We start from the raw sequence: 14188 nt of genomic DNA on the forward strand, positions 1-14188 counted from the left end.
CATTGTTTTGTGATTTTCCTCCCGTCCTCCTCCCTTGCAAAGATACTGTGTACATTTAAACACCAGAGCCTCTTGCTCTTCTAGCTAGCTTGCAGACATGGAAGAAAGAATACGTGGTTTTAAATGTGTGTGTATGTGAAAGTTCAATTTTTTTATATCTAAAACGCTCTCCGCAGCCATCCGAAGCGATTTGGAGAACCACTGCCCTGATTTAGAAAACCACTGCCCTGATTTGGATCTATGACAATTCTCTCCCCCCCCCGCCCCCGCGTCTTTCAATCAACTTGCGCCAAGCGCGGGGAAGGCGGGCCTTCACCCGCAAGGCCCGATGGGAATCGAAGTCCCAGTCGCTCGCTTTCTTCCGTGCGCAGCCAGGGATCTCACCTCTACGTTAAAACCACACTTCCCATGATGCCCTCGCTGTTGAGTCCGGAGAAAAGAGAGAGACAGCCATGTCCGGGTGATGGGAGGCTGAGCTCCCTCCCTCCTTCTCCCGGCTCTTTTTTTTTTTTGCGGCTGCCGGGGGTGTTTTCAGGGAGGGGGAGAAACCACTCTGCGGCTGGTGGAGGGGGGCGACGGTGTTGGCGCCCTTCCTCCCCCCGCGGAAGGAGCGATGGAGCTGCCGACTCTCAGCCTCCGGGCCGGGAGGAAATAGCGCTCTGCCCACTCTCAGCTGCACGTCTCCCTTTCGGGACCACCGGTGCCGCCGCTCCTCTTGCTTTCTTAACCCCGCAAAGCCCTGGGAGCCCCTTACCCTGACTAATTTTTAATCCGTGTAGTTTAGGCTTCATTTATTTCCCCTGTTCCACCCTTCGAGCTCCGGGTCTCCGGGAACCCTCGTCCTGCGGAACTCCCTGCCTCTTGATTGCCAGCGCGAAGCCCTCGGGAAAGGGGGCAGGCGCGCTCCAGTCCATCCGTTTGCTTGTCGCGGTGGATTCCCCACTCCTGGCGGGCAGCGATGTTGCTGTCGCCTCTCTCCTCCTCGTCGTCTTTCCCGCAGTTAACCCAAGGGAACCGTAAAAAGCAAAGCCCCAGCTCTTAGTTGCGAAAATGTGGCAAAGCATTGGCCTGTCCTTTTTGGTCGTCGTGGCGGCCCTCGCTTGCTTTCTGCTGCTAGTGCTTTGCGGTGAGTACTTTCTATTGATCTATCTTCCAGTAACCAGAAGTGTCTTGCTTTTCTCCTCTCTCTCCGTTCCCTTTCCTGTGGTGGAAAGAAGAGAAAGGTGCAATAGCATGAAACAATAATGATTTCCCCAGCCTTTCTTTGTCCGCTTTGATTTTGGGAATGATGCTAAATTATCATCCTCATTGTGGTCCAGCTAGAAAGCCACAAGTGCTGCAATAAGCCTGGGGGGATGTGAGTTCAAATTCCCACCCAGCCAGGAAGGTCGCTGGGTGATCTTTGGGCCAGCCATTGACCCTCACCTTTACCTACCTCACAGGGTGGTTGTTCTAATAATAAAACAGAAGGGGAGAACAGCATATGCTTTCTTGAGCTCCTTAGAATAAAGGCAGGATATAAATATAAGTGATAGACATAAAAATAAACAAGCCACACTCTTATTAGAGGTGAATAGTCAGACAAGAGGCCCTTAAATGGATTCACGTTAAACCTGTTGTTCTAATTGTGTGGGTGTGTTAGGACACACACACACCCTGGATTTGTGATGAGGCAGGTGAGTGGAGGAAAGAATATGGGCACCTTTCCCTTTTTTTTAATCAAGAAAAGATGAAAACCTAAACACCTACTAAAAATATAATTCCAACTGAGACTGTAAAATGTCACCAGAGTTGATTATCTAGATTTCTTTTCAAAAGACCAAACTGATAAAAAGGACTTTGGTGGCGTGGAAGTTTGCTAGATGGAGTCTATCTTGGTGTCCAGGCAGTAGCTTATAGTCCCAAAACAGCAGCAATAAAGAATCATCCTCCAGCTTCCAAAAATAGCCAGGAATGAAGTTAAAAAGAGTCTGTGTTATCTGAATGACAGTGTGTAGTTGCACACTTCTTCAGATACACACGAAAGCTTATACCAAGAACTAACTTAGTTGGTCTTTAAGGTGCTACAGGAAGGAATTTTTTTTATTTGGACTATGGCAGACCAACACGGCTACCCATCTGTAACTAGTGTGTAGTTATTTAACCCTTAAGAGCTTTGGGCTTGAATGGAAGCAGTTGGTGGTTTTTAAGACAGTCACAGGTGCTATGATAGCTGGCATCCATTTATTTTTGCCCTGTTTTATCTCTAATCATACAGGTTTTGCAGCTGGCCAAAGCACAGAAAGAAAATTGCCTGGCGGGGGTGATAGTGGGATGAGCATGTGCACCACTGGGGGGGGCACAGTTGCTGGCACCTCTGGTTAAAAGGATCAGGTAGCAGGTAATGTGGGAAGCTGCTGCCCTGCTGTGCTACACATTTAAAGCAATATTATACCACCTTAAGTAGCCATGACTTCTCCCAACGAATCCTGGGAGCTGTAGTTCCTTAAGGTTGCTAGAGAGTTGTTAGGAGACCCTTGTTCCCCTCACAGAAGGACAGTTCTCAGGGTGGTTTTAATAGGTGGCCATTCTTCCCATGGAATTCTGGGAATTGTTGCACTTAGAGGGCTCCTAAGAATTCCCAGCACCCTTAATAAACTATACTTCCCAGGATTCTTTGGGAGAAGCCATGGCTGTTTAAGGTGGTATGGTGCTGCTTTAAATGGATAGTGCGGATGGGGCCCTCGGGGTTAGACAGTCCTTGGCTAGATGGACAGCCTGATCTGGTAAAAGGCAGCTCTTCATAAAAATGAAAGGAATGTTGAACCAAGTGCTGAAAAAAGACTTAAGAAGCTTAGAGAGGTGTCACATTCTGCAGTCTCTTAGGACTCAGTGAGCATTGCGTAAGCTCGTCATGAGCCTATTGTCGGGGTTCAGTCCTGCCCAGATGAAACCTGAGGTCTCCTAAAAGGAGGAGAAAGGGGAGCAGTGCCCCAGCAGATTTCCACACTGCCAGGAAAGAGCCATTTGATCTGGACATTCATTGCTGAACCAACAGCTTTCTCGCAGCTCCAAGCTCCTTGATCCAGAAATATGGATCCTTCACAACCCCTAGGCATCACTGCTCCCTTCCCACTGCCTTATCACTGGTGATGGTATGTGACAATGACAGAAGTTAGTAAACCCTGCAGGATTTTTACATTTGCAATGAAGCCACAACACCTGGTGCATTAAAATAAGACACTTGCAAGATTTTGGCCTGGATGACTAAATTGCCGTGAATGTTTTTCTTTCAATACCCATGTGGGTCAAATTGAAAGCACTTTTTCATAGAACAAAATTTACAACTGTAGATGTTACATATGCAGCGTTATTTTGAAATGGAGGCATGGTTTATAAAATTGGGGGGCAGGGAGGCAAATAAGTGGCTGAAAAAGCTGTGCATGTTTTGACTTCCAAGACACTTAAGGGGTTATATGATAGCAGTTGGAGCTGGACCCATATCATTAGACAGAATGAAATGGCTGCCTCTGGTGCATTGAAGGATGCTATCCTGTAGCTATTGTTAAGTAAGTGTCCAGGTGGCTTTATATGGAACGGGGAAGGGGTTCCCTTCTTGACAGGAGATTCCCCACCACATTCTGATACTCTCACAATTCATGGAGACACACAGCTTGTGTACAAACACCTGTTAAATACAGTAAGCATGCAACTTACATGCATTTATTTGTGCGCATTCAGCTTTACATACATGGCAATATAAATAAATAATTAAGGGGGCAAGGTTCCAGGAAAAATGACTTTGGCAATCCCACCTACCATTGCAGCCGATGAATTTTGACCATATACAATTTTGGCTTTAGGTGCGATCCCCATAAAGTAACCCCCACGTTAGTTGCAAGATTCCTCTCACAACAAGAGTTGGGTAGAAAATTGCCAAGTGCAGCTTTTGCGACATCTACACAAGTGATAGATGAAATTTTCTCCTTTTAATGCAAATCCTAGACGTTTTAGAGTCGCTTCCAAAAAAGCATTTTGAACATGGCATCAAGTTTGGGGGGAAATCTATATTGCTGATACCTGAAACTGGAAATCTTTTCCAATTTTCACCTAGTATAGTATGTATTATGCATGGAATGTAATTTCCTGACCTTTTCTGTATTCACTGAAGGCCTTCATTGATGGCAAACAAAAGCTTGAGGACGTTGGGAAATTTAAATTTAAATTCATGTTGCTAAAGAATATGGGCAGGAAGCAGAATGTCTTGGGCTGGAACTGGGAGCAGCCTTCAAATATCTGAAAGGCTGCCACACACAGAAGATGGCTTGTTCCCTGTTACTCCACAGGGCAGGGCTAGAACCGGTGGGTGGATGTTACAGGGTAACTGATCTTGGCCAAACATTAGGTGTAACTACCAAGTCAAGTCAAGTAACCTTTATTGGCATCACATAAGAACATTCAGAATACATTCAGAATAGATAGGCCAGTGTGATCTCATCGCCGCCGCCCCCAACGACACAGTCACCCGCCAAAGGGCAGAAGAGGTGAGCAATCCACCTCATCACTGTGGGTTTCCAGCACGGGCAGGATCCTGTAGCGTACTTCGGTGACAAAAAAATCTAATAGAGGAACTTAGCTACTGTGTTGTTGAGCTCCTGGTCTCTCCCCTGTAATAAGAAGCGCATAACCTCTGTCTCTGGTTTCCATGTTGGATACATAGATGGTCTAGAAATTGTTGGCCGAGATCATCATACATTTTACATTTAAGGGCCATGTGAGCTAGAGTTTCCACCAGGTGGTAACAGCCTAGTGGCAAGAGCTGTTTGCCAATGGAACGGCCTGCCTTGAGAGGTGGTGGGGGCATCGCTCTTCCTGCAAGGTTCTTCCCAGATCTTTGATTCTAGGAATAGAACACAGACTTGTCACGGGGGTTGTGTTCTATGGTGCTTGCCCTCCTCTCCTTGTGTTGCTCTGGTCCTGCTGTGACTGAGATGGATACAGCTGCTTATCCTCAGATGCTGAGATGAGGTGTTCCGGATTATTTCATAACCGAAAGCAGCTGCTTGTGCCCCGTAGGAATTTGGCAGATGCTTTTAAAAGATGCTGGGTTTTGTTTACTTTTGCTTTGCTGCTTTTCCAGGTGACCTGCTCAAGCTTAACTCTTTCAGCATTTGGGTGTTGGGTAAAAGGAGCTTCTTTCCACCAAACCACCAAAGGCTTTGAACATTAGATGGTGTCTTGTGACAATATAGTATTTGCTTCCTGCGGACAAGTGATCTGTGGCATAGATTTTTTATTTTTAAAAAAACATAGCAACCAGGAGGTGTAACTGGATAGGGAAAAACAAGGGATTGTAAAACCACAAAAATTGATGTGAGCATGTAGCCGGCAGGTGCAGGAACACCTGAAAGCCTTTAACAACCAGCCTCCTGTATACCTGAAGGAGCGTCTCCATCCCTGGCGTTCAGCCCAGACACTGAGATCCAGCGCCGAGGGCCTTCTGGCGGTTCCCTCATTGCGAGAAGTGAGGTTACAGGGAACCAGACAGAGGGCCTTCTCAGTAGTGGCACCCACCCTGTGGAACACCCTCCCTTCAGATGTAAAGGAAATAAGCAGCTATCCTATCTTTAAAAGACATCTGAAGGCAGCCCTGTTTCGGGAAGTTTTTAATATTTAATGCTGTACTGTTTTTAACATTTGATTGGGAGCCGCCCAGAGTGGCTGGGGAAACTCAGCCAGATGGGTGGGGTATAAATAAATTATTATTATTATTATTATTATTATTATTATTATTATTATTATTATTATTATTTTATTCAAGGTTGCTCGCTTTTACTGTCGCTATGTTTGCTTTTGCAGTATGGCTGTCCTTTTTGACAATCTGCCTTTCAGCTTCTTTCATCATTGACTTGAAATCTATGGATTTTACAGTCTGGATTTATACAACTTTCTGGTCTCCCTGGCCCTAGTTTGACACTCTAACCACTATACCACGCTGATTCTCAACAGTTAGATAGGTTGTCTTGCCTTTCCTCCAGGGAGCTGAAGGCAGCACACATGTTCCCATCTCTGCATTTTATCCTTACAGCAGTCCTCTGAACAGGGCAACAGGGCTCCTCCCAGGAACTCAGTTCCGGCACCTCTCAGTTGGGTGCCATTGCCATTATAAGAGAACAAAGGAGTTGTTCACAGTGATTTCCGGCACCTCCATTTCTAGGAAAATAGCACTGCCTCTGAAGTTTTATCATCCTACTGGCACTTGGAGACATATCAGTGTAGACAAGCATGCCCCCGATCTCTGGACTCCAACCTCCTGCTTTAATTGTTATTCCATTTTAACAGGCTTGTTTTATTGCGCATTTTAAATGTGCATGTTTAAAATGTTTATTAAAATATTGCACGTTTAAAATATTTGATGTTTTGATGGAATTGTGTGTATTTATTGTGTGTTTTCAATTAACACGCATTCATATTTTGTAATTGTCTTTTATACTTGGAAACCGCTTAGAAGCCACTTTGCTGATTAAGCGGTATATAAAACAATAATGGTTGTGATGATGATGATGATGATGATGTGTGGAGTGGGGACTTGAACCTGAATCTTCACTGTCACAGCCCAACAGTCCAGCAGCTACATCACACTGGCACTTAAGCTTTCTGTGTGTGCCAAAGGTAACATAAACATCTACACATACATCTATTTGTGTATGGGGCAATGTGTGTGTGTGTGTGTGTGTGTGTGTGTTTAGTTGCCCTGGCACAGCCTCTTCTTGTTTTTCTATGTAGATGTTCACAACAACAACTTTTTTTCCTTTCCTGGCACCTTCTGTAGGTTGGTACGTTGTCTGGCACCTCTTCCTGTCGCAGTTCCGGTTCTTACGAGAGCTGATAGGAGACACAGGATCTCAACAAGGGGATAATGCCGTGGTTGAGCACGAAGCAGACCAGGATGTGCCAGCCGCTCCACAGAGGAGATCTGCCCGGCAGCGAAGGGCGCCTGCTGAAGAAGCAACTTAATTGGAGCTTCCTGGGCAATCCTCAAGAGATGGGCAGCCGGCGACTCTTCTGTGGCTTAGTAGTTTGGTGTTGCTGATACGCCAAACGAGGGCAGCCAAGGATTTGTGAATTCCTTTACTCCTGGAATTTAACAATGCACTGCTTCGGAAGAGGTTCCAGCGAGATTTTAATGGAGAGCAAGATGGGACCGAAGAGAAACAGGGAGAGCGGAGCCGAAATGGCTCCTCCCTGCTCGGGAGAAGAGTCGGCCGAGAGTGCCACTCCTGGGTCTGTTCTTCAGTGGTTAGGCCCAGCGTGAATCTGTGGATGAGCTTCCCAAAGCTGAAAATGGTTACTGACTGCTTTTGTGTAGGACTGCAACTCATCGCAGGTGGCATCTCTTGTGACCCTTCATTTCTACGTCTTGCAAAGAGGAAGCGTGTCTTTACTTGAGCCTTATCCACTTACACAAGGGTGTTCTGCTTTGGTCAGTGACCTAAAAGCGTGCCTCTGTCCATAGGCTAAATTCGCTGTTAGGCTCATGCGGAGGCTTTGACAACTGACTTAAACATAAGTGGGCAATGAAACACAGCATTTTAGTTTCAATGCACAGCAGTTCCTTGCTCTGCTTTGCTTTTAATCTTAAGAGCTCATCAGGCTTGTGCAGGAGTGTGTATGTGTTGTCAAATCCTTTCTTATTTCCATAATAGAGAGAGGACAGGAGTATCTGTTACAAACCTTTCATGGAATATCTTTTTTTTTTAAGTTACTAACTAATTGGTTTGAAGTAAGCTTCTTTTTTTGCATCCTTTGCACCAAAAATCAATTGAAACGAGTTACAGACAAACCTCTGGGGGGCAGCTTTTTAACCATAGTCTCGTCCTATTGCTAAATTGTATGACTGGGAAATTTGCATCTTTTGTTCCTCAAACAAATGATCAGTTTAGCAAATGCTTCTGCTTTGCCTTCGGGCAAAGGGAGCCCCCACTTGATTGACACTGCTTTCAGTATTGCTAAACGCATAAAACTAGCACCTGTAACTGTAGTAGAAGATAACTGATACTGACTTTGAACCAGTGGTAGGAAAGAGATGATGATGCCCCCCCCCCCCCAGGATGCTCATGGCTGACTTTTCCTTCAACTCCAGGATGTGTCTTGTTGAGTTGTGTTGACTTTCTTCTTGTTCAACTCCTTGCAGTTTTGCTCATCAATGACTACGGAAAAGTGTCTTAATGCTTGATAGCAGCTGAAATCAAGCCCTCCTGAAGACTCTTATCTATAGACTCCTCATCTTGAACAGCAACCTTGAGTGACCTCCTTTAACATTTGGGTCAAGAGCCTTGCTTGTTTCGGGTTTTTGTTTGTTCCTTGTCTAGTTACCTGTGTACACCCTTTGGAAAAGCAAAAAGCAATTTGAAGATGACAATATTCACAAACCCATCAATGGCTCCTATCTTCCCACCCTCTGCAGTGGTTGCCCTGCTCTTATTTTATTTTCTTGGAAAATCCTCTCTGTTCTGTTTTTAATTAATACCTATTGGAGCATGTAATGAACATGGCAGTACAGGCCTGTTTTATGTACAGCACGACAGCAAACTTGGGTCTGTGCACGTAAAAAACCCGATGCTCTTAAATCTGGAGACGTTGCAAATGAAAACCCTGGCGTATCAAAAGAGATTTCTGCAACTGGCTTCTTTAAGGTGGATGTGGTGGGAGGAAATACTTGAAATTAAATAATGCCAGTTGTTTTCAGACTAATCTGCCTCATTTTCTCCCCCCTCCCAATCCGTCCCACAAATGGTTGCCTTATCAGATTTATATAACAACAGTCCACTGGATGATATCAGCTTTTTAAAAAAATGCAGCTCAAAACTTATTTGTCCATGAAAGCCAATGACCGATTGTTCCCTATCTCCCATTAGACTCTGTGTCGCACCTGCTGATTTTCAGGGTTCACCAGACATTTTCAAATTTGTGAAACTCTTGTGAGCACCGCACTCCCATGTAATGTAACCATGCCCCTCCTGTAACCTATTCTATTGGCTCCTGTAAAATGCTTCCTTCAAGACTTCAGTGGAGGCAAGCAGAGCAGCTCCTGGGAAGGCCTGCGGGTGCCACGTTGGTGACCCCTGCTTGAAGTTTTCATCCTGTTTCTGATGGCTCTTGTTTTTCTCTGTAATAGATATTCTGAAAAGGCTTCACTTAGGGGGGAAGCTAAGATACATTTCATTCAAAGATGCAGAAGGGTAGCAGACACTCCTCCTGCAGCTTGGTGAAATGTCCGTACCATAGCTGCTTGGCTGGAAAACTAGCGCTTGTTGTCTGTTCCCTCTGAACCAAGGAATGGATCATCCACCGGGCAGTTTCAGAAGTGGGCAAAATTGTGGCTGTACAGGGCTGTAATGACCTCGCCTTCAAAGCAAAGAAGCACAGCGACTCGGAGTTGATGAGGACTTATTGCTTGCCTAGATTTTCCTTCAATGTAGCATTCAGCAGTGTGACACAGAGGGCTCAGGGAAAGCTTGTTGACATGGTGCTCTTCTAGCTAGATTGGTATCCCTTGTCCAGCTCACTGCTTCTTGAGCAGGACACCTGTCATCATTTCCTCCTGACATTTTGGAAAATGGAGAATGCTATTCCCTAAGCCAGTGTTTCCCAACCTTTTTTGGGCAAAGGCACACTTGTTTGATGAAAAAAATCTCGCGGCACACCACCATTACAGCCCCGTGACGTCAGCGCGCAGCGTCACGCCGGGAGGGACGCACGAAAGTGAAAGTTTTCAATTTTTTCCCCTCCCCCTTGCCTTCCTTCTGTGCCAACCGCCAAAAAGCCAAGAATCGCGGGACTGCCGGCGGAGGGGGGGAGGGGGAGGGGGAGCGGAGGCAGCGGCGAGCCCCGTTCCTCCCCATCCGCCCCATTCCGTGCAAGGAGCGCAAACAGGTGTGAGAAGGGGGTCAAACCTGTGGGTCGGCGCCGGGGAACCTCCAAGCTTTGGGGGTGGGGGGGGAAGGAGGCAGCAAAGCGAGGCAGGAAGGAGAGCGGGGCTTGGTGAAGTACTCGGCGGCGAAGGCCAGCAGGTCCGGCGGCCAGTGCTGCAGCACCTCCACCGTGTAGCCCTGTAGCAGCTCAGTCAGACCCGGCGGGATCTCGATGCTCATCTTGTAGCCGAGGCGCGCGGGAGACTCAACGGACGGGCCCGGGAGAGAGAGAGAGAGACACGACGGAGAGAGAGCGGGAGTCCCTGCTCGCCGTTGCCGCCGCTACAACTACTGTGGCGGTTGGTCGTGGTCGCCGCCGCCGCCCACCTCTATCTATCTCTCCCCCTCAGCTTTCTACACGGGCCTGGAGCCGGAGGTGGGGGGTGGCCGCCGCCGCTTTCTCCGCCTCCACGTCCTGCCTCCTCCTCCTCGAGCCCTCCGTCAGCCCTGAGGGAACCGCCGCGCTCGCGCCGCCGCTCTCTGACACGCGAGAAAGAGAAAGGAACAGAGCGGCGGGGTAGTCGGGGGAAGGAGGGGCCGGAACGGAAGCGCGAGGCGAGCTGCGCATGCCCAGCAGGAAGCGGCGGAGAGCGCCACAGAGAGAGAGAGAGAAGCAAAGGAGGGCGGGGAGTGGGCGGGAACACGCTTCATGCGTCACAATAACGGACAAGGGGCGCTCGAGAGATAGATTAGGACCTAATTTGACTTTTACCAAAAAAAAAAAATCTTTTTAATTTTCCCCACGGCACACCAGGCATCATCTCGCGGCACAGTAGTGTGCCGCGGAACAGTGGTTGGGAAACACTGCCCTAAGCAATCCTGCTGCCCCAGTCTGTTTCATACCAGTAGCACTGCGCCTGCCGACAATGTAGCACTCTTCTAGCTATGTTTGCACATCACATGCTTGGTCCACACCAAGTAGCTTCCGCTTTTTGGATTATCCAATCAGTTACAGGCTGAGTACTCTTCCCACCCAGCCCCCTCCTGCATCCCAGTCAAGCTTGGCTGTGGTGAAGAGTTTGGTTGAAATGCTACACACGTTAGCTGTGTATTGAGTTCATGAGCATTTCCTGCGAAAACAGAGATGGAGAACCTTCGGCCCTCCAGATGTTGGTGGGCTGCCATCAGCCTTGATCATTGGCTGTGCTGGGCTTGATGGGAGCTGGAATCCAATGACGTGTGGATTGCCCAAGGTTCCCCAGCCTGTGCTAAAAGGTTCTCAAATGAATTGTGATGTTAGTCAGAGTCCCCCAAAAGGCCTAGGGAAGATCTCTGGAAGTCTGGTTGGAGGAGGAGGGCTGTTCCCCTGAGCTGGAAGTATTCCTTTCTTAATGGAAGCATTGGTGGGGAGATGTGACGCCACGGACTCTCCATTGACTCATGCCCTAAAGAGCAGGTGGTGATGACCTCAAGATTCTCCCAGGCCCACAAACAGCCCCTAAGCAGAGACTGAAGATCTTTCAGTGACAGTGGATTGAGGTAGTTGAGTAGGGAGAGGCCAAAATGCTTCTCTGCCTCCAAAGTGGGCAACCTCAAGCAGATCCGATCTGTTTCTCCTTAACGCAAGCTTGCATTTAGTACAAACGACAACAACGTTATCGTTCACAAACCTGCACCAGTGTTTGGACTTGCCCAAAGACTAATAGAAAGGTTACCTAACTGCAGGTACTCTTTAAACTGATCAGTGACTATGAGTTGACTCAGTCACATAAGAAGTGGAGGCAGGTTCTAGCCACAAAGGCTAGCTGGAGTGGATTGAAGTGGTGCAGTTGAGTTAAAATAAATTGCACCTATAGCAGATGAAGGGTTTTCTTCAGAACCTTAGAGCACATTGCGCCACCAAGGCTTGTGGAAGTTATGTGAGACCCAGTGAAATTCCGTGCAGGTTTACTTGGAAATTTACCACCGTTCTCACTGCTGCTTACTCAATAATAACAACAGAGGGTTGCAGCTTTTGGCCTATGCAAGCATGGGCAATTGACCATGTGAAAGTGTTTCATAGGAGATAGGGGCATGTGCTCTCTCTATATAGCTTGCCACTTGCAAGAGTGGCATTGTGCGTGTCACTTTGCACATAGTGTCCAGCTGTGACACGTGTTTTGCAATTGGGAATTTTGCCTTAAAAAACAAACAAGCCTGCTCTTTGTCCCCCGTTTCTCAAGCTATTTCATCTGGACCCATTTAAGATAACCCATTTTAGCTGTTGCTCATCTTTTCTTCAAATATTATGGAATTTTAATACGTGCAAGGGAGTTGAGAGTTTTATGTTTGTCGCTTCCTCTGTTAGTATTGCAACCATTTTAATGAATATGGCATTCAGTAGTTTGACCCGCTAGCTGTCGACATCGTTACGACTTCTGCAGATGAGTTGGGTAAACACTCGGCATGCAGACACAAACAGAAATAATAGTAGATATTATTCCTCCCCCCTCCAAAATGAAGATTGCATTTAAGATCCGTTTGCTTACAAAATGCCCCTTTGTCTCTACCGCAGTGCAACTAGTAGGTGTCACATTGTGGAAACACCAGGTAGCTTCGTAAAATAACACATTCTGAATCGTACATTCACAGCACTGCTGTTGCAGTGATCTCTGGGATATGCCGTTCACTGCATCACAGCTGATAAGTAGTTTTGCTGCTCCCGGTGACGTTCGCAGTGAATTAGTTTACACCTGCAGATGTTCCAACATCAGTCATGGCCAGCGTTATACGTAGATGGCCGCAGTAACAACACATGAGGTTTCCTGTGCTCATTGGTTAAATATGTATACTGTACCAAATGTTTTTGTGTGTTCTGACTCCATCATGCTAACTATTTTCTCTTTTTTAATTATTATTTCTTAACTTAAAACTGACTCCACCAGTAACTTGACAAATAAAATGTAAACAACCCAGCTTGATATGGGTGCCCAAACGTTTTGCATCTGGATTTTTTTGTACACATGATTCATTTATGGCGTGCCCACTTCCAAAGGTTTGGAGCTGGGGTAGGCAGAAGGTAGATTGGGATTTACTGGTAGGTCTCTGGGTGGTTGACAAGTGGATCAGCAAGGCTTTCTGACAGCCAGGCAGTGACAGTGAGGCTGGGAGCATGGCATTATTTCAACCGAAAGAATGTCTTGGTGCTAAATGGCAGTCCCACAAGCAACACATTGCGGTAATCTAACCCTCATGTAACAGGAGCATGAATAACTCTGGCCGGGCAATCTCAGGGCAGGAGAGGCCACAACAATTGTTTTTCCTACAATTCTAAACAAGATGACATTCTAAATGCATATTTTGTGATAATTAAAAAAAAAAAGATTCTTGCAACATATAACAATATCATACATAAAATATCCCACTCTAACCCAGAAGATGGAGTTTAGGCAACACATCCAAAATAACGTAAGTTCCTACCCTGCAGCTCATGCTAACCTAAAAGTTTTAGAATGTGAGGGGAATCCTTTATTTTTATTTTTAGTCATAATAAACCTGCACCAGTCAGTTGCAAAAGAGCCTTTATGCTTCATACATTGTGCTAACTTTATTTTATTATTTTTCCCCCACAAGCATTTTTCGCCCTAATTTATTACACCGGTTTGTTCAAAGAAGCCCCCCCCCCCCCTCCCTGTTCTTCCCATATCTCATTATGAGCCAGGCTGCCACTAAGAGAGACCTTACTAGGGATTTGCACTAGGGGTGTTATCTTCCGTGAAAAGACTGAGCAGATCCAGCTCTGGATATCTGAAAGTGTTTCGTCCAGTAACTGCTTTTATTTCAACAAATAACTTCCCCCACATAGTTTCATCGGTACATTTTTTTAATCATTACTGAAAAGATCTGGCAGAATGGCCTGCCAAACTGACACAGGTTGGAAATGGGCAAATCTGTCTGTTCCTACTGTATAATAGCCAAATCAGAAGAGGGCACCTTGGATAATCGGCGTCCTTCAAGCTTGCAGTCAGCACCAGTAGCTCCCCACACAGCAATCCAAACACAGCTAGCCTGAAGCAATAAAGGGAAAATTATATAAATGACTTGATGACTAGCTGTAGACAGCTCTTTTCAACTTTGTGTTATTAATTTCATGCTTTCTCAAGCCTTATCTAAAAAAAATCAAGGCAGCAATAAATACAGTAATTATTTAATATTAGCAAGCCCTGACATTTACTAGGGGGATTACTTCGATGATGTACATAGATACTGAAGCTTCTGCTTTAATAAAAAGGGGGAGCGAGAAGGCTGCTGTTTGA

General features: G+C 46.3%; 1 protein-coding gene across 1 annotated transcript; it reads left to right on the top strand.

The window, feature by feature from the left end:
- The first annotated feature begins 439 nt into the window (after positions 1–439).
- On the top strand, positions 440–12867 carry SMIM13 (small integral membrane protein 13). The gene is made up of 3 exons (XM_081205772.1): positions 440–1126; positions 6812–9623; positions 10768–12867. The coding sequence occupies exons 1-2, from the start codon at positions 1051–1053 to the stop codon at positions 6994–6996; spliced, it is 261 nt and encodes an 86-aa protein (XP_081061898.1). The 5' UTR covers positions 440–1050; the 3' UTR covers positions 6997–9623; positions 10768–12867.
- The last annotated feature ends 1321 nt before the right edge of the window (positions 12868–14188 follow it).

This window comes from Podarcis bocagei (assembly GCF_964188305.1).
Source record: "Podarcis bocagei genome assembly, chromosome: 8".
Taxonomy (NCBI): domain Eukaryota; kingdom Metazoa; phylum Chordata; class Lepidosauria; order Squamata; family Lacertidae; genus Podarcis; species Podarcis bocagei.